Source organism: Pseudorca crassidens, chromosome 4, assembly GCF_039906515.1.
Source record: "Pseudorca crassidens isolate mPseCra1 chromosome 4, mPseCra1.hap1, whole genome shotgun sequence".
NCBI classification, from domain to species: Eukaryota; Metazoa; Chordata; class Mammalia; order Artiodactyla; family Delphinidae; genus Pseudorca; species Pseudorca crassidens.
In genome coordinates this window covers 31,022,906-31,049,544 of record NC_090299.1, presented here as the reverse complement: position 1 = coordinate 31,049,544, position 26,639 = coordinate 31,022,906, and the positions used below count along the sequence as shown (strand labels likewise).

General features: G+C 41.1%; 1 protein-coding gene across 2 annotated transcripts; it reads left to right on the top strand.

Moving 5' to 3' along the window:
- The first annotated feature begins 2,765 nt into the window (after positions 1-2,765).
- On the top strand, positions 2,766-14,161 carry OSTC (oligosaccharyltransferase complex non-catalytic subunit). Of its 2 annotated transcripts, XM_067735365.1 has the most exons (4): positions 2,766-2,979; positions 6,647-6,740; positions 8,424-8,621; positions 13,586-14,161. In XM_067735365.1, the coding sequence occupies exons 1-4, from the start codon at positions 2,841-2,843 to the stop codon at positions 13,602-13,604; spliced, it is 450 nt and encodes a 149-aa protein (XP_067591466.1). In that variant the 5' UTR covers positions 2,766-2,840; the 3' UTR covers positions 13,605-14,161. The 2 variants fall into 2 exon arrangements, with proteins under 2 accessions (XP_067591466.1, XP_067591467.1); XM_067735366.1 differs by lacking the exon at positions 8,424-8,621.
- The last annotated feature ends 12,478 nt before the right edge of the window (positions 14,162-26,639 follow it).

Genomic DNA, 26,639 nt, shown 5'->3' with positions numbered 1-26,639 from the left:
TTGTCATGAAGAATAAATAAGAACTAACATAAATGACAACATAATATATCTGCCAAGAGGTGGTTAATTAATGTTAGTTTCCGGGGCTTCCCTGGTGGTGCAGTGGTTAAGAATCTGCCTGCCAGTGCAGGGGACACGGGTTCGAGCCATGGCCCAGGAAGATCTCACATGCCGCAGAGCAACTAAGCCCGTGCACCACAACTACTGAGCCTGTGCTCTAGAGCCCGCGAGCCATAACTACTGAAGCCCGCGCGCCTAGAGCCCGGGCTCCGCAACAAGAGAAGCCACCGCAATGAGAAGCCCGTGCACTGCAACAAAGAGTAGACCCCGCTTGCCGCATCTAGAGAAAGCCCACGCACAGCAACAAGGACACAGCGCAGCCAAAAATAAAATAAAATAAATACATTAAAAAAAAGAATAATTAAAAAACTGTTAGTTTCCTTTCTGAAGATATAAAGGAAGCTTAAAAACTTTTTTTATAAATGTATTTATTTTATTTTATTTATTTTTGGCTGCATTGGGTCTTCATTGCTGTGCGCGGGCTTTCTCTATTTGGGGTGAGTGGGGGCTACTCTTCGTTGTGGTGCGCAAGCTTCTCATTGTGGTGGCTTCTCTTGTTGCGGAGCATGGACTCTAGGTGCACAGGCTTCAGTAGTTGTGGATTGTGGGCTCAGTAGTTGTGGCTCGCGGGCTCCAGAGCCCAGGCTCAGTAGTTGTGCCTTGTGGGCTTAGTTGCTCCGTGGCATGTGGGGTCTTCCCGGACCAGGGCTCGAACCCGTGTCCCCTGCATTGGCAGGCAGATTCTTAACCACTGCACCACCAGGGAAGTCCCAGGAAGCTTAAAAACTTTTAATTTCTATGTTTTTCCTTATTTTCTCAAGGCAACATATTTTTAATTGTTCCAAAGTTTTCCTTGTTTATATAACTATGGGAATTTCAGAAACATTCTGCTTTATAGTCCCCAGAAAAACTTCCTATGTGTAAATGCTGGCTGTGGTGTAAACACCCTTTATTACTGGTGTTATTAGTGACCCTCTCATAATCTAAGATTAACGTCCCTTCCTTAATACACACTGAGTAAGACTCAGGGGGAGACTCTCACAATTTTTTTTTTTTTTTACATCTTTATTGGCGTATAATTGCTTTACAATGGTGTGTTAGTTTCTGCTTTACAACAAAATGAATCAGTTATATATATACATATGTTCCCATATCTCTTCCCTCTTGCGTCTCCCTCCCTCCCACCCTCCCTATCCCACCCCTCCAGGCGGTCACAAAGCACCGAGCTGATCTCCCTGTGCTATGCGGCTGCTTCCCGAGACTCTCACTGTTAAACAATCAGAGCAGCAAGCCTCATCTGTATTTAGAGTTAGATGCTGCCATGTTTTATAAATATTTTTACTACTGTGGTATTTAAACAATTTCTCAGTAATCGAGTCACTAAAGTGCAGAACCAATGCATACCATCCTGTAAAACACCATGAGCTCAGTAACAAACAAAAACCATAAAAATATTGGCTCAATTATAAAGATATCAGTCTCTCCTGGATTTATATAACCAGTCACTTTGAACTCTTATTCCAAAAGAAAACAGGTATTAGCAGTATCTTAAGAGAGTATATAAAAAACAAAAACTAAACAGAAAACAAACAAACAAAAATGTTTAGGCTATCTAGTCCATCCCCAAAGACAAATTTTCCATCAAATATTTTCATCCACTTGGATTGTAAACATAGCCCAGGCAAGACATGATGGTGGCTTCCACTAGGGTGGTAAATATGGAATGGAGAAAAGTGGATGAATTAAAGATATTTTTGATAGTACAACCAAAAAGATCTGCTAATACTTTGGATACGGAGGTTTAAAAAAGAGAGAAATCAGGACGATTTCAAGATTTTTGGGCTGAAATATTTTAGCATTTACGAAAATAGCAGAGGACACTGGTTATTTAAAATAGTATTTTAGGGGCTTCCCTGGTGGCGCAGTGGTTGGGAGTCCGCCTGCCGATGCAGGGGACATGGGTTCGTGCCTCGGTCTGGGAGGATCCCACGTGCCGCGGAGCGGCAGGGCCCGTGAGCCATGGCCGCTGGGCCTGCGCGTCCGGAGCCTGTGCTCCGGGACAGGAAAGGCCACGGCGGTGAGAGGCCCGCGTACGGCAAAAAAAAAAAAAAAAATAGTATTTTGGTCACGTCAAGGTATCCGCTTTAGACATCTTGTGGAGATGTCCTCTTGACCTTTGTGATAGAGCTAAACTAGATATGTATTTTTAATTTTATAATACATTAATTTAACAATTATTAGTAACAATTATTACTACTGTCACCACTGCTACATCAGGAAGTAAAAGCTCAGCAACGTAGGACTTTCTCAAGCTCTTGAAAAACCCGCTAATAAAAAAGGCAGAGCTTTCCAAACGTCCCCCATTCATCCTCTGGCTCTGGGAACTTAGAGCGTCCTGCGTCCAATCAGCTTCCAAATCCCCAGCATCAGCAAGTGGGAGGGGCTCAGATCGATCCTGGTCCTTCTGCTGCTCCGGCTTGGCCACGTCTGAAGGCATGCAGGTCCTGGAAGGTACAGAAATCACATGTTTATTCATTGGTTATAACTGAGCTTCTTACTCAAATTTATGTTTCACAAGATTCAATAATACATACTTTTAATTCATGTCACTTATCCGTTTTTATAGTTTCTTCTTTTCTTCTATGGGTGTAAACTCTGCCTCCGAGCGTTGCGGACCTGCCGTTCCCTTCCCCGCGCACGCGCCGGGGGAAGAGCGGGCGGGCCTGTTGCCGGGGGGCGTGTGGGACTGGCGGCCGACCGCTGCTCGTGCCCCCACCAACATGGAGAGTTTGTACCGAATCCCGTTCTTAGTGCTCGAATGTCCCAACCTGAAGCTGAAGAAGCCGCCCTGGGTGCACATGCCGTCGGCCATGACGGTGTACGCTCTGGTGGTGGTGTCTTACTTCCTCATCACCGGAGGTAACTGGTCCTGCCTGGGGCCCGAGAGGCGCTGAGGCGCGGGCAGCCGGCCCGCCCTCGGGGCGCGTCTGTTCGGCTCTCAGCCCGGGAAAGCATCGCTCTCCTCTCGATCTTTTCCGAGGGTGGAGGGAAACTCTGGGGTCCCGCGTGTTAACGGCCCAAAGGTTTATTTGCCCTCACGCCCTGTCCTGTATCTTGAGGGGGCTCCTGTTCTCGCTCCCATTGCCTTCCGTCTCCTGACCTCTTAGCCAGGCGGTCCGAGCCGAATAATATATTTTTCAAGCCCACATTGTTGCTCCTTTTATTGAATGCCGTGAGTTATTTGACAAAGGCCCTGGGAAAATCTCTTTTGGCCCATTCTACTTCCACGGTTGGTCAGGAGGGTGTGGGACTGTTACCTTCTCTTTGTCTACGGTCCCTGGAAGTTTGGAAGAGACTTGACAGCCTTTAGGTTTGTTAGCTCAAACCTAAGGGTTCGGTGTTGCTTTTGCCCCGATCAACAATAAGTATGAATGTAATCTTTCGAAACCACAGTTTTGATAAATATTTGAGATTGGAGATAGATTTGCAGAAGATACCGCGTATTTGAGAGATCGGAAGTTGAAAATTTAAAGAATAAGGAAAATAGCATTACCGTTGAACACTGCATTGTCATTTTATCCTGTCCTTTGCAAAAGGGGCGTCGCTTTGTATAGTGGTGAGTTGGCAATCCGGCTACAGTCTTTTCATAGCTACCACCCTTTCAAGCCGCAGTTCCATGATTTACTCAACACTGCTACTGCACTTTTAGATTTTGGGAAGTGGGGTACTTAATTTGGAAATGATAAAATTAAAGCTCCACAGATTAGGGACAGCAAGAGCAGCTGGTTCTGTTTTTAAGGGAATAGTCAGACATCTTCATTTTCATAGATGTCTTGTGAAAATAGTTGGTACTGAGGAGGGAAGTATCTGAAATCATGCAGGCTTAGTTCTAGAATGAACATTTGGATTTACCCTCCTCCCAAATCTAGAACAGTGGCAGTTAACTTATGTTCATTTAAATAAATTACGTTTAAAATATTTTTTATGTTGGTAAGATACTGTCCTAACATTGCATTAGCGTTCACATTTGCTCAGCACATTAATAGGTGCTGGATTGAATAAACAAAATTTAAAATGCATGTGGCTTTTTTTTTTTTTTTTTTTTAGTAAGTCTTCATCTGCTAGAAATCTTTCCTGTAACCCTTACCTCCCTTGGAGCCAGGGCCTTTGCTGGAAGCCTCACAGTTTTCACTCTGGGCACTTTTTCCATCTGTGTTTGTAATGGGGAGATTCTTTGCCCTAATTTCTGGGGTAAAGTGAAAGGACACCTTTTAGTGGCCAAGGCCATGAGCTGTCTCATACAAGGAATCGGTTTTGCCACTGGAAAGGAGTCTTCTAGAAACTGAGTGTACCTTTATAAAAACACAATATTTATTGCTGAGAAATATTCATCAAATAATGTACTGAGTTCCTGTTAAGTTCCAGGCATTAGGTACTGGAGGCAACAATGAATGAAACAGATAAGGGCCCTGCCCTCCTGAAGCTTATAATGTCATTGGTTGAGATACGTTAAATATCACATAAATCTTTCTCCATTACATTAGTTTTTCCACTGCAAGTTGCCATGAGTGCATTGAAGGAAAAGAACAAGAGGTTATGTAAAAACAATCAGACTTAGGAACATCATTTACATTCGAATGTGGTTTCTGAGAAAATGACATGTTAGCCAAAATTTGAAAGATTGGGGAAAAGCGTATCTAGGCAGAGGGGAAAGTATGGACAAGTGTGGGACTGAGATACCAATTAGGTGGGTTTTGTAGTTGACTTAGAGTAGACAAGGTTGGTGGCACTAGAGATGGAGGAATGTATAATGAAAGATATTTTGGAAATAGATTCAGTGGATCTTGATGATGATTGATTGGATGTGGGGGGAGAATGACATGTGAAGGAAGTTTCCTGGTGTCTAGTTTGAGCACCAAGTAGGTGGAAGTGTCATTTTCTGAGACTAGAGAAATGAAGTTTTTTTGGTTGGGAATGGTGAACCCAGATGTCACTTTGGGATAAATAATAGTTGGACATAACCAAATATAATTAGTTGGATATGTCAAGTTTGCAGATAGGAGTCTAGAACTGAGAAAAGAGGTTTGTGTTGAAATTAGTCAATAACAGATGTTTTCTGAACTCCTCCCATTAACCAGATATTGAAGAACATAGAGTTTCTATTCTTAGGGAGCTTACATCTAATTTTAATAGTGCTAACATGATTCGATAGGTGTTGGCACATTGAGAATCATTAGCATAGTAAAGCCCTGGGAAGGGATAAGTTCAGTTGGAGAGAGAAGGTAGGAAAAGAAGAGCATAGTGGATCGAGCCCTAAGGAACTCCGAACGTTGAGTGGTTTTATAGCAGATGAGGCTCAGCTAGAGAGGTAGCAAGAAAACATGGACAGGAGTGTCACGGAAGCCATGAGAAGCCATCTTTTTACCCCAAGAAAATAGATTTAGTAAACTGGATCAAGCACTGCTAGGAGACCTCCTAATAAGAGAACTGAAAAGTGTCCTTTGAATTTGACAACATGGAGGCCATTAGCCTCCATGAGCAAGAGTAATATCAGTGGTGGCAGAAGCCAGATCGGAGTGAGCTGAAAAATGAAGGATGAGTGAGGAAGTGGAGACAGAGAGTTAACCTTTTTTTTTTTTTTTTTTCCCTCCAGAAGGAAGCCTGGCCCCCTTTCAAAAAGGAAGCATAGAAGTAGAATGTTAGCTAGGAGGATCTGGTGTCAAGGGAAAGCTGATGTAGGGAACAAGAGGTTGAAAATACAGGAAAGAGAAGAGGTAGCCCATGGAACAAAGTCTCTGAAATGGCAAGGGGGACGGAGTCCTTATTATTGCAAAAGGGATCCCATGGTGATAGGAGGAGGGACTCTTCCTCTGTTGTAGCTGGAGGTGAGGATGGATGCAGGTTCCAGTTTGTAGATTTGGTTTGGGGGGTGGGGGTGAGTTAGGGAATTCCCAAGTGATTGTTTTGTTAGTCAAAGGTGAGGGAGACAGTCTTGCTGTGCTTAAGAAAAGCTGGAGGTGGGGATGATGGAAAACAGTGAAGATAAAGAGTAGACGTTGACAGTGGGAGATTTGAGAAAGTGTTGATGGACATTAACATAAATGATCATGATGACATTATGACATAATGATGGATATTAACATTAATGATTGTGAATCTCTAGTATTGCCAGTCTGCCTAGTGGTGTGATTTTAAAACGTCTCATTTTACTTTCAAGCAAGAAAATTTCTCTAGCTACCTCTTAATTTAAAGAAACAAATCCAAGTATATGTGGAACATTTTCTTGAACTAAAAATAGCCTTTAATGTTAAATCTGCTTTATTGTGGAGTCATTCTTGAGTTTGAAACAATACTGAATGAATTTCTTTTATGTTTTGCAAGTCATTCTAAAATACTGAGTTGAATTTCTGAAGATAAATTCTGGTTTATCTGAAGTTTAGGAGGTAAGCTGGGCCTCATTTGATTATAATAATACATCAAAGCAGTCCTATTTAAATATAAATGAACCTTTAGAGACGGATAAAAACTCAAAATCTATTTTAAAATTAGGAATCCAATCTAACCTATGTTGTTGTCTTTCATTTAGGAATCATTTATGATGTTATCGTTGAACCTCCAAGTGTCGGCTCCATGACTGATGAACATGGGCATCAGAGACCAGTAGCTTTCTTGGCCTACAGGTAAAAGATATCATTTTGAATGATTTGCTGGTGGGAAGGAAGATTGCTGAGGCATGCCTGCTTATTTAAAAATACAGTGCAACCTATTGGGTGCATCTGTATTTAGACACTAGCTGTTTTAAAATGCTACATTCAGAGATTGCAGGAAGTGGACAAGAACAAGAGTAGAAGTATATTATTTATGTATTCACTTATTAGGAAATAAAATATTTCACAGTGATTGACATGTTCACTTATTTAAAGGAGGGTATCAGTTTAAAATTCATTTATAGGCTGTTCTGGGGTCAGCAAACCACAGGTACGTGTTTATTTGTAAGTAAAGCTTTATTGGAAATACGCACACCCATTTGTTTCTGTACTATCTATGGCTGCTTTCAGGCTACTGTGTTGTGTTATACAAACCATATGGCCGGCAAGCCTAAGATATATACAATCTGGTCATTTAAGAAAAAATCTTTGGACCCCTGGATATACTATTACATAGGAAAACTAATTTTTGAGACTTGGGAGTTCCATGTAGGCAATGAACACCAAAACAGTGTGGTTTGTTTCACCTGAGCAGTGCTTCTTGTATTGCCTTATACAAGCCACTTGGTAACTATCTACCTGAACATAGCTATATGTTTGTATTTACACTTACGTTAGTGGTATTCCATGCATAGAATATTCCTGGAAAGATTACTGTGATCTCTGTGGAGGGGATATGGATGACAGGAGATCTTGATGGCAGGGAGACATTTCACATTTCACTGTCTCGTCACCTGAGTTTGAATTTTGAAACCGCTGCGTGTATTGCGTTTTCAATTAAAACAATTAGTTTAGCAAAAATGTATATACCTTCTTTATATGTGCCTATGTATAAATCATATCTTTAACAGAGAAATTTGCCTTTTGGGGTCTGTGAGCTTTCAGAACTTGAAAGTTCTTCACCCCTAGAAAAATCAGATACGTGTATATACAAAAATTTAAGGGTTTATAGATTTCTGGACATCTTTGTGGGGTTCATGAAGCCTTAGTTAAGAACTTGCTTGCTTTTAAAAAGTTCACTTTGAAACAAGAGATTTATTAATTATTAAAACTCAGGAAACATTAACCAATTCAAAATTAATTTGAAATTGATAGTAGAAATTTAAATAACATAATTTTCAAAAACTAAAGTTCTGGGTAAAGTGTTCATGTACATATATTAGTTGGCTTTTTAAGCTAATAATTAAAATATATGAGTATTGGGAATTCCCTGGTGGTCCATTTGTTAGGACTCTGTGCTCTCACTGCTGAGGGCCCGGGTTCAATCCCTGGTCAGGAACGAAAATCCCACAAGCTGTGCGGCGTGGCCAAAAAATATATATATATGTATATATATGAGTATTGATTTTACATAGGCAGTTGTGTTAGTTGAAGTTTGAAAGGTTTTTTTGAGCATAAGCTCCATGAAGACAAAGATTTGTGTCTGTTTTGTTCATTGTTGTGTCCCCAGAACCTAAATAGTGCTTGGTACATAATAGGCTCTCAATAAATATTTATTGAAATGAATAGCCAGAAATATGGTAAAATAGTTGTAAGGGTAATAAAAAAATAAGCACAACAATGTTTTAGCAGAAACAGGAATTTCAGTCTAAGGAAAAAGTTTTTTATTTTTCTGGGAATTTTCATTTATTGTTTGCTCTGGTCTTTCTTTTTCAGAGTAAATGGACAGTATATTATGGAAGGACTCGCATCCAGCTTCCTGTTTACAATGGGAGGTTTAGGTTTCATAATCCTGGACCGATCCAATGCACCAAACATTCCGAAGCTCAATAGATTTCTCCTTTTATTCATTGGATTCGTCTGTGTCCTATTGAGTTTTTTTATGGCTAGAGTATTCATGAGAATGAAACTGCCGTAAGTTATTAAGTACTTCGTATAATCAGCACCTTAACTTGCAAACTGGTAAAATAATTACCTGGATCTCATAAAATCATAGGAGATTTAATTTAAACCTTATTTAAACAGATGAAAATTTCGAGAACCAGAGAAATTTGTGACTTGCTCAAGGTTATAGCTATAGTTAGTAGCAAAATTGAGATGAATAGGTCTTCCTGACTGTTATCTCCATACATGTTCATGAGAAAATCCCGTTATTTTGCTGTAGCATCAGTGACCACTGACTGGAGACATTTCTCTGAAGGGCTTTTTGGTTAATCTGTAACATATGGAATTCCCACAGTAATAATAACAGTAAGGAATACTTTTGAGCCATTAATTGCTGCTGTTCTTTGAATATTGATATGAGGAAAATCCACTAAGCATTGGACAGGAAAGGAGAGTTACTGCCTCTCCAAAAAGATGGGGAAAGGATTTCATATATGTATATTAGATTATTTTGATTCAGAAAACGAACACTATCTTTAGAACAAAAATAAATTGGTTTTATGGCAACTTTTATAATTCTGTTTGAGATCTTTCATTTTAAATGTAGATGAGTCTGATCACATTTCCCTATATTCTGATTTCACCTATGGATACATTAGTAACTACAGGAACTTTGGGCAAACATATCATACAAAGATTAGCTCTTAGAAAATTCATTTTTTAGGGAATATGTTAAACATCAAGTGTCAGCTGTACTTAAAACTGATATTTTCTGATTTTATTATGAGACAGTAGAAGGGAAAATAGGAATGTGTTTGAATTACACAAGTTCACTTGTTCTGTGGCTTAACCTGTCCGTATCTATAACACATCTGGGGTAGAATGGACAGACTTTCTAGAAAGTCACAAATACTTATCCTGCACTCATGTTCCCATCTTAACCCTGCAATATGGGAAAAGAGAGCAGTGTTCTTTGTCAGCTGAATATCTTTGTGGCCATGTAGCTCCATCAGACTGCCAATGGCTCTTATTTTTGTCCTGGGAAAAATTGGGGGCATTTGTTAAATTGTACGAGGACAGAGACTCCAGCCTCCTCTTTTTTTTTTTTTTTTTTTTTTTGCGGTACGCGGGCCTCTCACTGCTGTGGCCTCTCCCGTTGCGGAGCACAGGCTCCGGACGCGCAGGCTCAGCGGCCATGGCTCACGGGCCCAGCCACTCCGTGGCATGTGGGACCTTCCCAGACCGGGGCATGAACCCGTGTCCCCTGCATCGGCGCATCACTGCGCCACCAGGGAAGCCCCAGCCTCCTCTTTTTGTTCCTCTTTGTTCTACCCTTGTTGCCAAAGGTATACCAATAGAAGAGTCTGAAGTTTTTCACAGCAAAACAGGAGAAGAGGAGGCTCCCAGAGAGGATAAAGAGGCTATTAAAAATTAATAATGAAAACAGAAAGAACCTTTGGAGGCATATAGCAGAACAGAAGCAGTGAGGTTGTTTTGTCCGTAGAACCAGATTTGTTCTCATTCTGCTTAAGCTTCCCATTCTTCCTTAAGGTTTTAGGTCTTCTCCTTAGGCTGTGTGTTTTTCTTTTAGCTTGAGCATTTGACTTTTAGGACAACAGGATAATTATCCTAAATTATCCTAAATTTAGGATAATTATCCTAAATTATCCTAAATTTAGGATAATTATCCTAAATTATCCTTTTAGGATAATCTACTACTTACAAAAAGGTTTTGAAAAATGTTTAATTCTCTGGATTGCTTCTGTCTTACTTTTGCAATTATTTATGTAAACATTTGTCTTTTCCACATTCTATAGGCCAGTTTCCAAGATTGTTGACTAAGGTAACAATAGGAAATTAGAAATAACAGTATACTTTCTGGGCTTCCCTGATGGCGCAGTGGTTGAGAATCTGCCTGCTAATGCAGGGGATGTGGGTTCGAGCCCTGGTCTGGGAAGATCCCACATGCCGCGGAGCAACTAGGCCCGTGAGCCACAACTACGGAGCCCGCACGTCTGGAGCCTGTGCTCCGCAACAAGAGAGGCCGCGATAGTGAGAGGCCCACACACCGTGATGAAGAGTGGCCCCCGCTTGCCACAACTAGAGAAAGCCCTCGTACAGAAACAAAGACCCAACACAGCCAAAAATAAATAAATAATTGATATTTAAAGAAAAAAAACAGAGTATACTCTGGGTTTTGGGTGTAAATTATATTTAGATATAGTCAAAGCAGAACAATAGTCTAAATAGAAAATTGCTGCTTTTTGTAACTTGCTGTGCAGCTAAATCTAAGGTTTACATTTTTAAGAGGAAGGACTTTATGATCCCCTCTTTGATATGATTTCTCATCTACAGCTCCTAATGCCTGGTACCTTGAGTGTGGAGTGGGGAGAAACAGTGGACAGTTTGGGAAAATAAGGGAAGCAACAGTGTTGCATTTTCTGGAATATTTGCAGGCCCCAAAAGAGATGATGAGCCAGGTCTGTGAGCCTACATATTGCACATGATAGGGGTGTGGTTAGTACCACCAGCAAGAAAGGGATGTGTCTTCTTGCGCATACATTCTCTTTGAGGACCCATCGTATATGAGCAATTTGATATATAATAAATGGGACAGCAGCAACAACAAAAAGTAAAGAAACATCAGTAACCATGAGTTTTTGCAGATCAAATAAGTCACTAACATCTGAGATAAAGGTTGGCTATGCTATAAGATGCTTCATAACTTCCAGGGTTGCACGCTCACAGAGAATCTGATATCACCTTTAACAAGAGGTACCTTTAAAAAGGAGAGAACAATAGCAGTGAAATGGTACTACTAGCTTTATATTTTGTGATTTATGCTTTTTAAAAGACCTGATGTATTCTCTACTGATATAATTTTACATATTAAAACATGGCTTTATTTGATGCATAAGCATAGGTCATATACTAATTACAAGGAAGAATACCACAACGTATAACTGTATCAAGAGATGTGTGTCCAAAAGTGCATGTTCACCTATCAGTATACGCAGATGACAGGCAGCTGTCTCTAAAGAGTCCTCAGTACTTTTGTTTCATCGTGTGAGCCAGCTGTTGAGTAATTTCCACTGGTGCAAATATTAGTGGACACTTTCTTAAAATCTTCAACTTTTTTTTCTTGTGAAGCTTAGGTCTCTTTTTGTTCTTGCTGTTAGAATTATCTGACAAAGATGTTATTTTATTTATTTATTATTATTATTTTTTTTTGCGGTACGCGGGCCTCTCACTGTTGTGGCCTCTCCCTTTGCGGAGCACAGGCTCCGGACGCGCAGGCTCAGCGGCCATAGCTCACAGGCCCAGCTGCGCCGCGGCATGCGGGATCTTCCCGGACCGGAGCACGAACCCGTGTCCCCTGCATCGGCAGGCGGACTCTCAACCACTGCGCCACCAGGGAAGCCCCAAAGATTTTATTTTATTTTATTGTAGGTTTAATCTTTTTAAAAACATTTTTATTCTGTATTGGAATATAGTTGATTTACAGTGTTGTATTAGTTTCAGGTGTACAGGTGTAAAGTGATTCAGTTATATATATACATATGTCTATTCTTTTTCAGATTCTTTGCTTGTGAAGCTTAGGTCTTAGAGTTTGCCTTTTGTGAAGTGTCAGGCATTACAGTAGCAAATTTATGAGGCGGTCTTCAAAGTCGATATATACACTAAGAGGCTTTTTATTTTTTATTCAATTCTGGGGGGAGAAGTGGAGGGGAGAAGTATTGTTTGTCTCAGAGTTGTGACAGTGGTTGTGTGAGGTGAAAGTTCTCTCTGTACTCAGAGTGTGGATTGACCAGGCTGGTAGAGCAGAAGGAAAGGGATAAATGAGTTCTAAGGAGATCACATTGGCTGCATGCAGACCCAAGACCCAAGAGAGTCAGGTGAGTCCAGGAGCTGGAAGGGAGGAAATTCTTGAGTGTCTGCTCTGTGTCAGGCACTATAGTAGATCTCAGCCCTATGAAGTAGTTTTTTGTCCCCACCTTAGTGATGAAGAAATTTGAGACACTGAACTAATAATAGCTAAGGTTTGTCAAGTGCTTATTACCATGAATAGCAGTTACTGTATTCGTAGATTCTCTTATATAATCCTTAAACTCCTTTGACGTAACTCCATTTTATAGATGAGGAAACTGAGTGACGTTTGCCCATTCGTGTTAAGCTTACCCACTCGTGTTAGAGGCAGGATCAAAAGGAGGAGTTCTAAAGGCATCAGCGGGTACAGGGTGTATTCAACCCTTTCTTAATGTGGATAGTTTTACACAATCTGTTTTTTCCTTGATCCTGCAGATCCTAAATAATAGGTTGCAAGGATTTATTGCAAAAGAAAAAGTTTGGAACTTTATAAAGCAGACTTTTTTTTTTAAAGGGGATTTCAGGGCCCAACTTGTACATTTAGTAAAAGGATTTCCTATTTGAACAGTGTGAAGTTTGACTTGCTCAACAGCTATAGCTAATGCCCGCTGCCTGCCATCAAGACATTTCCTAAAGAAACAGAGGTGCAAGGCAGACGCTTCTGCACACTGCTTCTGGAGGGCACGAGGGCTTGCCTCCCAGGCTGAACAGCTCCTGGCCCTCCTAGTTTCTCCTTTGGTAATATTAGGGTTTTCAGGAAATCTAAACCAGCTTCTTTCCATAAAAAGGTTTGTGATGTTTGTTGGCAATTGTGAGAGTCCAAAGGAAATTGATTCTGACTCTTTCTTTGACTTTTACATAACATTTTTTTCTCTTTACTTTTTTTTTCCTCATCCTCTGTTGCTTAGCATATTGGTTTGTAACTTTGTCCTTTGAGGGAGAAGGATAATGGAACCCAGACCCAGTACTGTATTTATTGGGGGGCAAGATTTGAAATAAGAACCATAATGAGGAATCACACAATTATATTTTCAGATTGTCATTTGATTCATCATAAAATTTGTTTGGGACACGTTGAAATGTTGCTTCCTTTTCACTTTTTGTGTTTATAAATTTTATTTTTATAGGGGCTATCTGATGGGTTAGAGTGCCTTTTGTGAAGAAATCGGTGGATACTGAATTTGCTCCCGTTAATGAAGTTTTAAAGGCTGTACCAGTCCTCTGATATGAAATATGGAAAAGGATGAAAAGCAGCAGAAAAGAAACATCTAGTGAAAACAGAGGAAATGTGTTATAGCTTGGACTAGAATGTCTTCTTGGTATCAGAGACAAGCTTATCAGCATTTTTTCCTGCTGGCCTATACTGACGTACCAACGATGTTAAGTGGCATTTTCTTCTTTTTTTCATTTCTTAAAGAAAATATACTTTATTTCTACAACTATAATATTGAATAAAGTGATTATTTTTTACAACCCCCTTAACATTTTTTGGAGATGACACTTCTGACCTTCAGAAATTAATGTAAAATCAGGAAGTGAGATCCCATAAGCTGAGAACTCTGGACAGCTGATCAGCTTTCCCTGTGGTGCTTTGCCTTTAAACAGAGTGTGTGACAGTGCATCATTTCAGATATGTATGTAAGACTGTTACCTGAACAATAAGATGTATGAAAGGAGCAGAAATAAATAATTTTTCTAATTAACACCTTTTTAATTTGTCTTTTGATCAACTGATTGTATTACTCTTTGGTCTGTAATTATCCACTCCCATCTTGTGACTGTCTTAAGCTCCTGTTGGTAGCCTGAAGTCTCCAAGTGTAGTTGGCAGGATGCCTTGTGAGGTAGCAACTCCGTGTCCCTATAAATATTCCAGCACAGGCTGTCCATTTATGCCAGTGTTGTTTTAAATGTGATTGTGTTAGATGACAGTTCCCCTCAGGCATTCATCTGCAGTAATTAACACAGCTTGGAGCACATAAAAACATCTGTAGACCAGTCTGGTCTTCCCCTAATTTCTTCTAGCCAGGTCATTTGGTTCTCCCTTAACTGGCCATGGACTTCACTTCTCTAGGGCCTCTTTAATTCTTACCCCATGATCTCTAAGTTTACAGTAAAATTTTCTCTCAGGTGGGTTTTTTTCATAATTCCAAGGCTGATCTAAATGTAGCTGTTCATTAACTTAAAAAGATTCATTTATTCAAAAAGTTTTGAGAACCTATTTGCCAGGCAGCACTGAGGATTATAGGGATGAGAGATAAGGGCTCTGTCCTCACAGAGCTTAGGTCCTTGCAGGGAAGCCAAATTATCAAAAGATAAAAAAATGTTTATAAAGTTTCAGACGCTGATAAATACCACAAACAAAAACAAAGAAGTTAATAGTCTGTACTATGGTGATGAGAGATGTGGGGAGAGGAGGTTACTCTACTCCAGAGGTCTGAAAAAGGAACATAACACCTGTATGTATTCACCAACTTTAAAGCCTTGATTTAACTTTAATTATATTTTTCGTTATTTGGCCTTATTTTAAAACCTTAATTACACTAGATGGACAGAAGATAACACCAAGGTGTTAGAGTTTCAAGAGGTCTTTCCCTGAATGATTGAGCAGTGAGCAGTTCCTGTCAAGCACCACCAGATGGTGCTGTTAAGGTTTGGTGTGTTTTTCTGTGTCACAACTATTATTTTTGGTTTGGTTTGGTTTTTGTATTTATGGTAAAATACAAGTATCTTGACTAGATACAATGAAATGTAATTAAATAATTTTGCTGGTAAAATTGCAATGTTTTATGTGAAAGAAAAAATCATACCTTGTACTAGACCTAAAATGCTTTGGGGACACTAAGCCAAAATGTCACAGCCTGATAGAAAGCCTGCCAAGCATTATTAACATCAGCAGCAGTTAAATAAATGAGAGAGTAAATTAACGGCATAGATTAGAAACAAGCTAGTCCTTGATTTTATCACAGAATTCTCCAGGAGGTGGATGCTACAGTGGAGTTAGAAGTGCAAAACGGTTTAGTGGAGAGTAACTCCAGTGAGAGGTAAAGGAAGGATGCACAGTTAGCCAGGAGAAGCTGTGACGTTCAGCTGACAGGCTTGCTGTCTGCCCAATGGGGAGCTCCAGAGGAAAGAATGCCTGTCGGAAACACGTTGGGTGGAAATGGCTAGACCCTTGTACCACTCACTGCCTTTTCAGATCTTTGGCCTCATGCCATCTTGAGATTAGCACGATCTTGGCTAGAAAGCTGAGGTGAACCCTGACAGTAAAGAAAATATCCTCTTCGTAGGATTAAAACGAGAGGAAAGCCTATATATCTTGCTTACAAGTGGAAGATTGTACTCTGATTGTTGTTTATTTGAATTGGGAAGTGTGAGGTAACTTAGGTTCTTAGTAAATAGTACATTCCTGAAGTGTAAAGCTGGAATAAAGGTTATTTCCCCACTTTGCTAGTAAGTAGATGGAGATTCATTTGTTACAGAGCTTGAAATACAACCCAGGTCTTCTGCAAAGCAGACCAATGGTTTCCATTGTAACTGCCATTTTCTGACACAGATCAGTCTTTGAAGGTAGTAATAAGTATATACTTATAAAAGACATAATGCCAGATGTTGGGTTACATCGGTAAGAAAAACGCAACCCCTGTTCATGTGTCATTTATAATTTAGTGAATATACGATAACGTACCAATTCTCTTTGCTATAGGAACATGTGGGAGGAGCACCTAAACCAACACTTGGTGTGAGGGAAGCCTTTAATTTGTTGTTGAAACAATGGCTACTCATCTGCCTAAATGTTTCAAGTACTAATACACTTTGCCCTAAATCTCTTCTACTTGTTTTGCTTATGTACCAAGACTCTTAATTACAAGTGAGAAACTCACTCAAGCTGTCTTAAGCAGACAGGATAAATTATTCGGATGCTGGAGTGTCACGATACTCAGGGCAGGGTTGCTGGGCATTGAGAGTACCAGGATTGAGAACATGGGACTCTAAGGACTCCGCTGTTTATTTCTGAGGCGTTCTGTGGGTCTGCTTCATGCTCTTCTCTCTGCGAAACTGGCCACTTTCTATTACTCTAGTTCAGAGTAGAAGGAATCCTGGCTGCCAACCCGTCTTGATCATTATACTTGACAGCTTCAGCCACTCTAGAGGAAATTTCTTTGACTCAGTAAGTTTTTAAGGGCACCGCCTCGAATGGGAACTCCTACCTCTTCCCATGCCTTCGGCCATCCCTCCCTACCCTACCCCCCAGCCCTGCTGCACCCAGTTGTCCAGCTCTCTTCGCAAGATTACCCAAGGGCCAGTTGTTGCCAAGTTTGTGGAATTACGTTCATATAATTTGTTACAAAGTATGTGAGACAATTCAAATCCTAATTTCACCATCTATGATGAGGTGTCCTTTAACTTCTGTTGAACCTGCTAGTGATGAGAATCTTTCTACCTCTAGAGGCAGCCCATTCCATCTTCATGTCTCTTGGTCTTTTTCTAAAAATTTATTATTATTATCATTTTATTATTATTATTTGGCTGTGCCACACGACTTGTGGCATCTTAGTTCCCCAACCAGGGATCAAACCGTGCCCTCAGCAGTGAAGGCGCTGAGTCCTAACCACTGCACTGCCAGGGAATTCCGTCTTTGTCTTTTAGAAAGCTATTTTCTGTTTTCTTTCGTTCATCGGTTTCAGGTCCCTGTGTCTATACTTAGACATATCTACCTGCACTACGTAACGACACCCAGCATTTCAAATAGTAAAACCCTCTCCTGAGCTTCCATTTTTTTCAGGCTTATCATTTCTAGTTTTTCAGCCTCAGATACATTGGTTCTGATTCCTTTATGATCATTCCCCTGTCGCTGCACTCTAAGTTCCCTGAGAGATTATGTACTGCGCTTGGGGTGCTCATACTAAAACTGATAGAGCCATTTTGGTGGCTACATCCTTCTCATAAGCCATGTTAATATCAGAGTCTCAGCAATGGTTACTGTGGATCTAGATGGGCGATACCATGAGTTATTAGGAGCTCAGACTTGGGATCAATCCGATTTGCTGCCTTATTCCAGCGCTGCCCATTACCAGCTGTGTCACCATGGACGAGTTACTTAGATTCTCTGAGCCTTTTTCCTCTAAGTAAAATGAAGGTACCAATACCTACCTCATAGGGATGTTCCGAGAATTTAATGAGATAATGCACAGCCCCTGGAATGTATTAGGTTCTCCAGAAATGTTAGTTCTGAACTTGTCTTTAGCTCTTCTTCCCTTCACGCTCTGTAGTTTGATTTAATGCAAGGTTATACATTCTCCCCCGGGGACGGGAGTGGTGGAAATGTGCACACAGGCATGTGTGATAAATATAGTTGAAGCGTGGAATGTCTGCTTTTATTCTTATGTCCATTTAACAAAGTGTTTTCATGATTTATGTTGTCCACTGCAGGGTGGAAATGAGTTCCACGCAGCGCGTGGCATGACGCCACCCTGAGACCGGAGGCCAAGGAACTGCCTTTGGTTAATGGATGGCACGGCCTCTTCATAAAGTCCGTTTCTTTGGATGCCTCCTGTCGAGGATGAACCTTCACACATGCCTTTAAGTGTTTATGTTGGCAACTGCTCCACCTCAGAAAAAGAGTCTTCTCTTTATAGAAGCCTGTGGGCGCCAGTCTAAACACAGAGCACTCAAGCTTTGACCAGGTTAATAGGCTGAACAGTTGTAATTCAGAGTCCTCAGAACTGCTGTACTATTTTAACTGAGATGATGGGAAATTATCTGACAATTTTAATATCTAACTATCTTTCCACATAATACTTTGTATTTGTATAATAACATATTTCAACTTTTAAAAGCTCCCTCACATTATTACCTCGTTTAATCCTAACAAGGGCCCCAACCATCTTCTGGGTCTCTTAGTGTCATACAAAGGAATGGCAGGCTGAGTCAACAAGGAAGGTACAATACCATGCTGGGTACTTGATCCGTGTTATTTCCAATCCTTACAACAATTCAATCTAGTCAATATTGTTTTCTCTATTTCACAGGGATCAGCCGGGATTGAAATAAAGTGGACCTAGCTCTAAAGCCCTTGTACTTTCTACTAGAACATCATATACTTTTTGTCCTATATTCTAACTTAGTGTTTTTCAAAACGTCTGGACTATGAAAAAACACTCAGATCATTAATTTAATGAAGTTGTAGTTCTGGTCTCTTACATTCCTTTGTTTCCCCTATAAAGCCTGATTCATGTCATTTTTCAAATTAACATTTTATTATATCATATGTAATATATTTAGAGGAATATATGCAACAGACATGTAATTTGGGAAGCATAATAAAATGAATAAAATCCTGCGAACCCATTCCCAACATAGGAATGAATATGGCCAGTACCATGGAGTCTCTTTTGTATTCAGTCCTTATCCAATCATTCCCCTGCCTTCCTTCCAGAGGTATCCCCTGATCTGAATTTTGGTTTATCACTTCTTTGCTTTTAAAAAACTAGTGTTACAACATTTGTATGACTATTCAATGTATTATTTAGTCTTGCTTGCTTTTGAGTTACTGCTTAACACATTGATAATTTAGTTTGTGTATGTTATTTTTTACTGTGATCATAGTTTTAAAGATATTTTCAGTTTTGTACAATTTCATTGTCCTATCTTTCTGGTGGATTGAAGTTTTCATCATTATGTAGCAACCCTCTTCATATTTGACAGTGATTTTTTGTCTCAAAGTCTGCGTAGTCTCATGTAGCTTACTCAGCTCTCTGCAGCTTAGAATTTGCCCTGTATATTTTTCTATCATCTTCTTTCAACCCTTTCTTTGTCCTTATGTTTTAGGGGTGTCTGTGTATCATGAGGCATTATTTATTTGTGTTTTACTCTGACAATCTTTGTCTTTTAATGAGTGAGTTTAGTCTATTTTATTACACATTTGGGCTTTTCTGTATGTCCTCACTTTGTACTATTTGTCTCAATTTTTTAATGTTTCTTTTTCCTCTGCTCTCACCTGTTTTGGGTTGATAGAGTTTTTGTATGTGTGCTTTTTAATCCTTAAATGGAAGATTGTAGTTTCCAAAGATGGCTGCAACGATAACTCTCATCCCACCTGTTTTATAGAAGGTGACCTTGCTGCTCTGCATCCAGAGGTGGAGATGATTTCTCTAGCCCGTACAGAGGATGGCAGAAGTGAGCTTTTGCCAGTGCCGGGTACTTATTAACCTGCCTGGCGCCTTCTGTTTCTTACCTCTTAGAATGCCAGCGCTTGGGATGCAGTTGGAAACCCAGCTGCAAAATCATGAGAAGACTAAGCCACATGGAGAAAGTGCGTGTGGCCACTCCTGTCAACACCAGCTGAGCTCCAAGCTGGCCACCACCATCGACTGCTAGTCCTATGAGTGAGGCCTTGTGGACATCCAGCCCCAGCTGCTAGATGACTGCAACCACTTGAAACACCCCAAGGGACAACTACCCCAAGTCAGCCTAGAAAACCTTGAGAAATATTACTAAGCTGTTGTTTGTAGTCACTACGATTTGGGGTGGCTTTTATGCAGCATAGATAACTGAGGTGGGGATGTGGTATTGGCTTTGGGACTGAGTAATGGATGGAAACTGACAGGGTCTTGAGGAGGTGGAGGGTGCAAGTTAGAAGAGCTTTGAGAAGCCCCAAGTGACAGGTCCCCAGGGAACTGTTGACTAGGGCTTGAAGCCAGTGAGGAAAATAACCTTGGAGGCTGAAGCAAAGGCAGCAGGCTTGTTAACACTGCTGCCTGCTGTAAGGTAGAGAATAGAAAAGGCACCTGATGAACCCATGGATCTGACTGGGGAGATTTCCAGGCAGAAAGTAGAAAGTGTCAACTGGCTTCTTCTAGCTCACGTTGCAGATAAGAAAAAGTGAGTAGAGAGAGGTGAATCAAAGAATTGTTCGGTTCAGTTTTCGAGTTTAGAGAAATAGAGAGCTCAGAAGAGTCTTTCCAGATAGCAAATGAAAGCTTGTGTTTGAAAAACAGTTTATCAAAGATTTTGGATTTTTTAAAGATTTTCATTTTTAAAGATTTTGTTGTTAAATTGATGATTAAAAGTGTAATCTTTTATTTAAAAAAATTTTTTAAAGACTTATTTGTTCATGTTTTGGCTGCGTCAGGTCTTAGTTGCGGCACGTGGGATCTTCACCGAGGCATGCGGGATCTTGCTCGCGGGCTCTTCATTGTGGTGCGCGGGCTTCTCTCTAGTTGTGGCATGTGGGTTTTCTCTCTCTAGTTGTGGCACGCGGGCTCCAGGGTGCATGGGCTCTGTAGTTTGCGGCACGTGGGCTCCAGTTGAGGCGCGCGAGCTCAGTAGTTGCAGCGCGTGGGCTTAGTTGCCCCGTGACATGTGGGATCTTAGTTCCCTGACCAGGGATCGAACCTGAGTCCCCTGCATTGAAAGGTGGATTCTTTACCACTGGACCGTCAGGGAAGTCCCTAAAAATATAATCTTTTAAATATCATCTCTCTGTGTCCAACTTATAACTGTAACTTTTAGTTGTACTGTGTATTTCCAATTTACAAAGAACTTTTATATACATTACTCCAATTCTGACTATCCTGCTATTAGATCTAAGTAGAAAGCTATTGTTAGTCCACAATATTAATAGTAGTGACAACCACAGCCATCCTTCCTTCTTCTCCTCCAATTTTGGGGTTCTGACTCTGTGCCTGCTGTTAAGCTTTAGATAGGTGATCTTACATTCTTATAGCAGAGTGTTATGACTTACAATCTAAGGATGAAGACTGTTAAACCAGAGAGTTAACTATCTCAACCACGAAACATCACGGGTAGAACCTCGATTCAAACCCTAGTTTTACCCCAAGTCCACACTCCCATTTAACCTTTTTCCCTGAGAAGAACAGGTATCAATTTTAGACCAGAAAGCATCTTCAATGTGTGGATTAATTTCACCTTATAAAATTTCATATTCATTGTCTTTCTCACAGTCAATATTTTATGTGAACTATTTTGATAAATTATTTGACTTTCTCCATTTCTTTTGGTTAGGAATACACCAGTATTACAATAAGCTTCTTTATTTGTAAAATAAATGGATTGGATCAGGTGATCTCCAGTGCCTCGTTCACCTTTGATATTCCTTTCACCTCTTCTAATTTTCTGACACGTGGGTTTTCTAATCACTATCTGCAGGGCTGCAAATGAATTCCATTTGACCAGCAGATGGGGCTCTTGATAATCAAATAGGAAGAAGCATTTATTGAGCGCCTACCATGTGCCAGGCCTGGGTGTAACCCTGCTGCTGCTTCAGATTTATATGACTATGTTCTTAGGCCTATCTCAAATTCTTGTTTTTACATGTGCTTCAAAGGAACACTTGCCATTTTACCAAGAAGGAACTTTCCTCTGCGGAAAACTGATTAAGTGATTACTGAGATGTCTCCCAATGCTAAATGCCATGATTTGAGGCCCAGAGTTAAGTGACCTTAGGAGTCCAAGACTCCTTTGTGAAGGAGCTGATATGTCTGATCCTCTGTGGCTTTCAAACATCTCCCAGGAACCCAGGAAGCTAGAAACTGCCTCTTATTCAGGCTTTTGTGATCATAAATAGGATACAGAAGCTACTGAGGGTTTAAGAATATTTTCAATTTATACAGTTATTTTTTTTATTTTTATTTTTTTGTGGTACGCAGGACTCTCACTGTCGTGGCCTCTCCCGTTGCGGAGCACAGACTCCGGATGCGTAGGCTCAGCGGCCATGGCTCACGGGCCCAGCCGCTTCGCGGCATGTGGGACCTTCCCAGATCGGGGCACGAACCTGTGTTCCCTGCATTGGCAGGCGGACTCTCAACCACTGCGCCACCAGGAAGCCCATATATACAGATACTTTTAATACTTAAAATCTTTTGCCTATAAAGGGATAATAATACTAATACCATCTTTTTCCCCCCAGGTACCAACTACATGATGCTTCAAAGCAGGAAGTAGAATAACCCAGATGTTTCGGAAACTTTGGTTTCTCTTTGTTTCTCAAGCTGTCTTATGGTTTTCCAATATCAATTATTATTATTTTATAAACGGCCACCGTCAATTATAGGGTGGTGGCTTTAACATTTCTAAGTAAGAGAAATCTCAAGATAGGAGCTGCACTGCAGCTGGCAATGCCACATAAAACTGCTTCAACAATCAAATAGAAGAACCGTCAAATATTTTGATAACCTCTCAAAGGAAGGCCAGGACAAACTGCTAGTTCTTCAACTCACTAAGCTTGGACCTGTGTCCCCTCATGAGAGGTCACGCTCCCACTTCATGTAAGCCCCTCTTCTCCAAGGCATCCAGAGGTTGAGTAACCTGTGCAGGTCTTTGCAACAAGCTCGTCCTACGTGGGTCCACGTGGCTGGATGTCCTCTGCCCCAGGTTACTGTATCTCTGGGCCTTTGGGGTCTACCACGTGAAGATGTGCCGTTTCTTTCTCTCCCCCTTCCCCCTGATGCCCCAAATGTCACATAAACTGTTTATTACTAACGCAAAACTTTAATAAGGAAATTGCCTATCAAGGAGGTTTGTTGTTTTCCTGGTCATTGGAATTCGTCTTGGAGCTCTTCCTCTGAACATGTTAATCAGTGTTTCTGAGCAGATGACCAGTAAACAACGAAAGTGCTGATTCACTAGCCTTAATACAGCACTCCATTCTCTAGGACTTTTAACCCGTTAAACCCCTAACTCTTGTCCTTGAGAGGATTTTCTTTTACTGTGGAAAGCTTTGTTGTTCAGGGAAGGGTAGGCATTAAATATAGCTAATATTTATCGAGAGCGTACCGTGTGCACTTTGTCCCCAGCATTCTTCATGTCACCTAACTGCACCCTCACAACAGTACTATGAGGTGGTACTATTTGGCCCATTTTGTAGAGGAGGAAACTCACAGAGGTCAAGTCCCTTGCCAAAGGTTGCACAGTAGGTGATGGACCAGAGCCTCTGCTCTTCACCACGATGGAACATTCCAGGAACGTGTCCTTATTTGACCTCAAAGGAATAGGAAATTTTTAATATTTATATAAAAAAAGAATGAACTAGATTGGAAATTGCTTGAGTTCAGGGTCTGATCCTGTTTCTTATTTACTTCTTTACAAAATTTTCCACGCCATAGCTCTGCTTATATATTCATATTCACCTGTTGTAGTACTTATTATATTGTATCAGTTAAGCCTCATCATTTGCCTCTGAGAAATGTGCCTAGTACTCAGCATATAATAGGAGCCTGATTTATGTTTGCGAGCTTAAGTGGAGATAACTTTTGGAGACTGTTTTAAAGTTTACAAAATACACGTCCATTGCTCCACTGATTACTAATTACAGATATTTCACACGGCCTTCATTTAGCTGGAATTAGAAAAGTATGCTTTTATACAATTTTTATTTGAAAGCATGTTAGTTTAATTCTACACGAATTATATGTACCAGATTATATGTACGTACCTTACTTTCTTTTTTTTTCCTTAACTTTTGGCTCCGTTGGGTCTTTGTTGCTGTGTGCTGGCTTTCTCTAGTTGCGGTGAGCAGGGGTGGTGCACGGGCTTCTCATTGCAGTGGCTTCTCTTGCTGCGGAGCACGGGCTCTAGGCGCACAGGCTTTAGTAGTTGTGGCGCACGGGCTTAGTTGCTGCACAGCATGTGGGATCTTCCCGGACCAGGGCTCGAACCTGTGTTCCCTGCATTGGCAGGTGGATTCTTAACCACTGCGCCACCAGGGAAGCCCCCTTACTCTCTTTTTATAATTTGGCTTTGGCATTTCATTTTAAATTCAGGCTTGAGGGCAGAATGAATCGAGGCATCTGCTCATGTAAGGGGTTCATGGCTTCAACAATGAGATCTATTAAGAACTTAGAAAAATGGGAAATGAGAGCACTCTTATTTCATTAGTAGAAGATTCCATAATAGAGGTAATTAGTTACCTTGGATTATAAGTCAAGAAACTGTAGATGTAGAACTGAAAGTTTGGGAACACCATCTCCAATCAGGGTAGGCTAGGTATAAGCCCTGGACACTTGTCCACCTGTACCGTGGTTGGTCTGCAGGTGGATACAGCATAAAAGGGGCAGGATTGGCCTGGCCCATGAAAAAGAAAAATCCCCAAGCCAGTCAGCAAGATTTCTCCAGCACTGTCCAGGATATTAGAAGCCTTTGGCCAGTAGACTTGAGTTCTACCTGTTTGGCAAGATGATTTCAATAAAGGAGAAAAGTGCCTCCAACTCGTATTTGAGGGACATTTTTAGGATCACCTAATCACTGTAGAATCATCTCCGTCTGACATACTCCTGACCGCACCCATTATGTCCATCATTCCAACCCCCAGCTTGATTCCCTAGCCAAATCTTTGCATTTCTTTTCAAATAGTATGCTCCAGCACAGCTGTGGACTGACCAGGAAGAAAATTAGTTTCTCTGCTTTCCCTCCACATCCCAGGACACGTAAGATAACAGATGTTTGTTCTCTGTCACTAGTGTCATGGGCACTATAAGTTAGGTTGGAATAGGATTTCAAATCTTCATAACAAGACTGTTTCAATTAACACGGTACTAACCAGGCATCTGGAGCTTGAACCCCATCGGACTTTCCTTCTGTCTCTCTTGAGGTACTAAAGCCCACTTGGGATTTGGGTTCATTGAGAGCTTGCTTTATTTCCCCTATTAGGACTTTAAGCTCCTCGAGGCAGAACCTAATGCCCCACACTCAACTGCACATAACATGGTGCTATGCAAATAGGAGGCGTTCGATAAAACTTTTGTAAAGTTGTTTTATTATTTGCTTATCTTTTCACTTTTATTATGGAAATTTTAGACACAAAAGAGGTGAAAGAGGAATGAATAGTATAACAAACCTCTCCTCACTCATTGCTCAGCTTCATCTATTATAAACTCAGGGCCAGGGGCTTCCCTGGTGGAACAGTGGTTAAGAATCCACCTGCCAATTCAGGGGACACAGGTTCGAGCCCTGGTCCGGGAAGATCCCACATGCTGCGCAGCAACTAAGCCCATGTGCCACAACTACTGAGCCTCCACTCTAGAGCCCGCGAGCCACAACTACTGAACTTGCGTGCCACAACTACTGAAGCCCGCGTGCCTAGAGCCTGTGCTCCACAACAAGAGAAGCCACTGTAATGAGAAGCCTGCACAGCACAATGAAGAGTAGCCCCCACTTGCCGCAACTGGAGAAAGCCGGCGCGCAGCAACGAAGACCCAGTGCAGACAAAAATAAATAAAATAATAAATAAATAAATAAAAATTCAAAAAATAAAATAGGACATACTGAATAAAAAAAAAATTCTATCACTATTCTTCTCTTGACATGTTTACTTGTGACAAAAGTATTACTGCCCAGGCTTCCCTGGTGGCGCAGTGGTTGAGAGTCCGCCTGCCAATGCAGGGGACACGGGTTCATGTCCCGGTCCAGGAAGATCCCACATGCCGCGGAGTGGCTAGGTCCTTGAGCCATGGCCGCTGAGCCTGCGCGTCCGGAGTCTGTGCTCCACAGCGGGAGAGCCCACAGCAGTGAGAGGCCCGCGTACAGCAAAAAAAAAAAAAAAAAAGTATTACTGCCCAACTGTAGCACTTTTGCCTCAAGCCACTTGTTCTTTGAAGGTTTTGTGTTAATGGAGACATACCTAAAGTTTTGTCCTCTGAGACAATCTTGGCCTGACAGTTCCAACAGGCTGCAAGTGAAGCGAGAGCCTGACACTCCTCACTCAGGTCAGCAATGGGGGGCATGTTTTTCCTTATTGTTTATGAAGAGCTGATGATTCATTTTTAGAAAATCATGAATCAGCTGTCAAAAGGTCTTCTTTGTACAGTGGTTCAGATTATAGCCCCACTGGGCCAACCACTGTGCCAGGATCATCTGTCGACTTTCTGAGATGCCAGTATTTCATCACCTCAGCTGAGGTCCCAGGGCTGCACTGGCTGTTTGGTTCTCTGGACCTGGCAGTGGCCCCTGACCAGATATGTTTTTGGATGCAGTGGTTGCTATGCTATTCCTCCTTCAAGTGGTGGGGGGAGGGTAAAAGCTGTGCCGCTGCTGCTGATAAATAGCACCAGTTCCAAAGGGAACAATTACTTCATTTAAAAAAAAAAGTGTGAGTCTAATTCATAGCGGCAGGGGCTGAAAGGAAGCCTTTCTTCCCAGAGGCAGTAGAGCACGGCGCACAGCGTG

Bases quoted from the DNA above. Each gene is read 5' to 3' on its own strand.
- OSTC (XM_067735365.1), top strand. From the start codon at position 2,841: ATGGAGAGTTTGTACCGAATCCCGTTCTTAGTGCTCGAATGTCCCAAC. The intron at 2,980-6,646 runs GTAACTGGTCCT...TCTTTCATTTAG, and splicing joins TTACTTCCTCATCACCGGAG to GAATCATTTATGATGTTATC. The intron at 6,741-8,423 runs GTAAAAGATATC...TTTCTTTTTCAG, and splicing joins GTAGCTTTCTTGGCCTACAG to AGTAAATGGACAGTATATTA.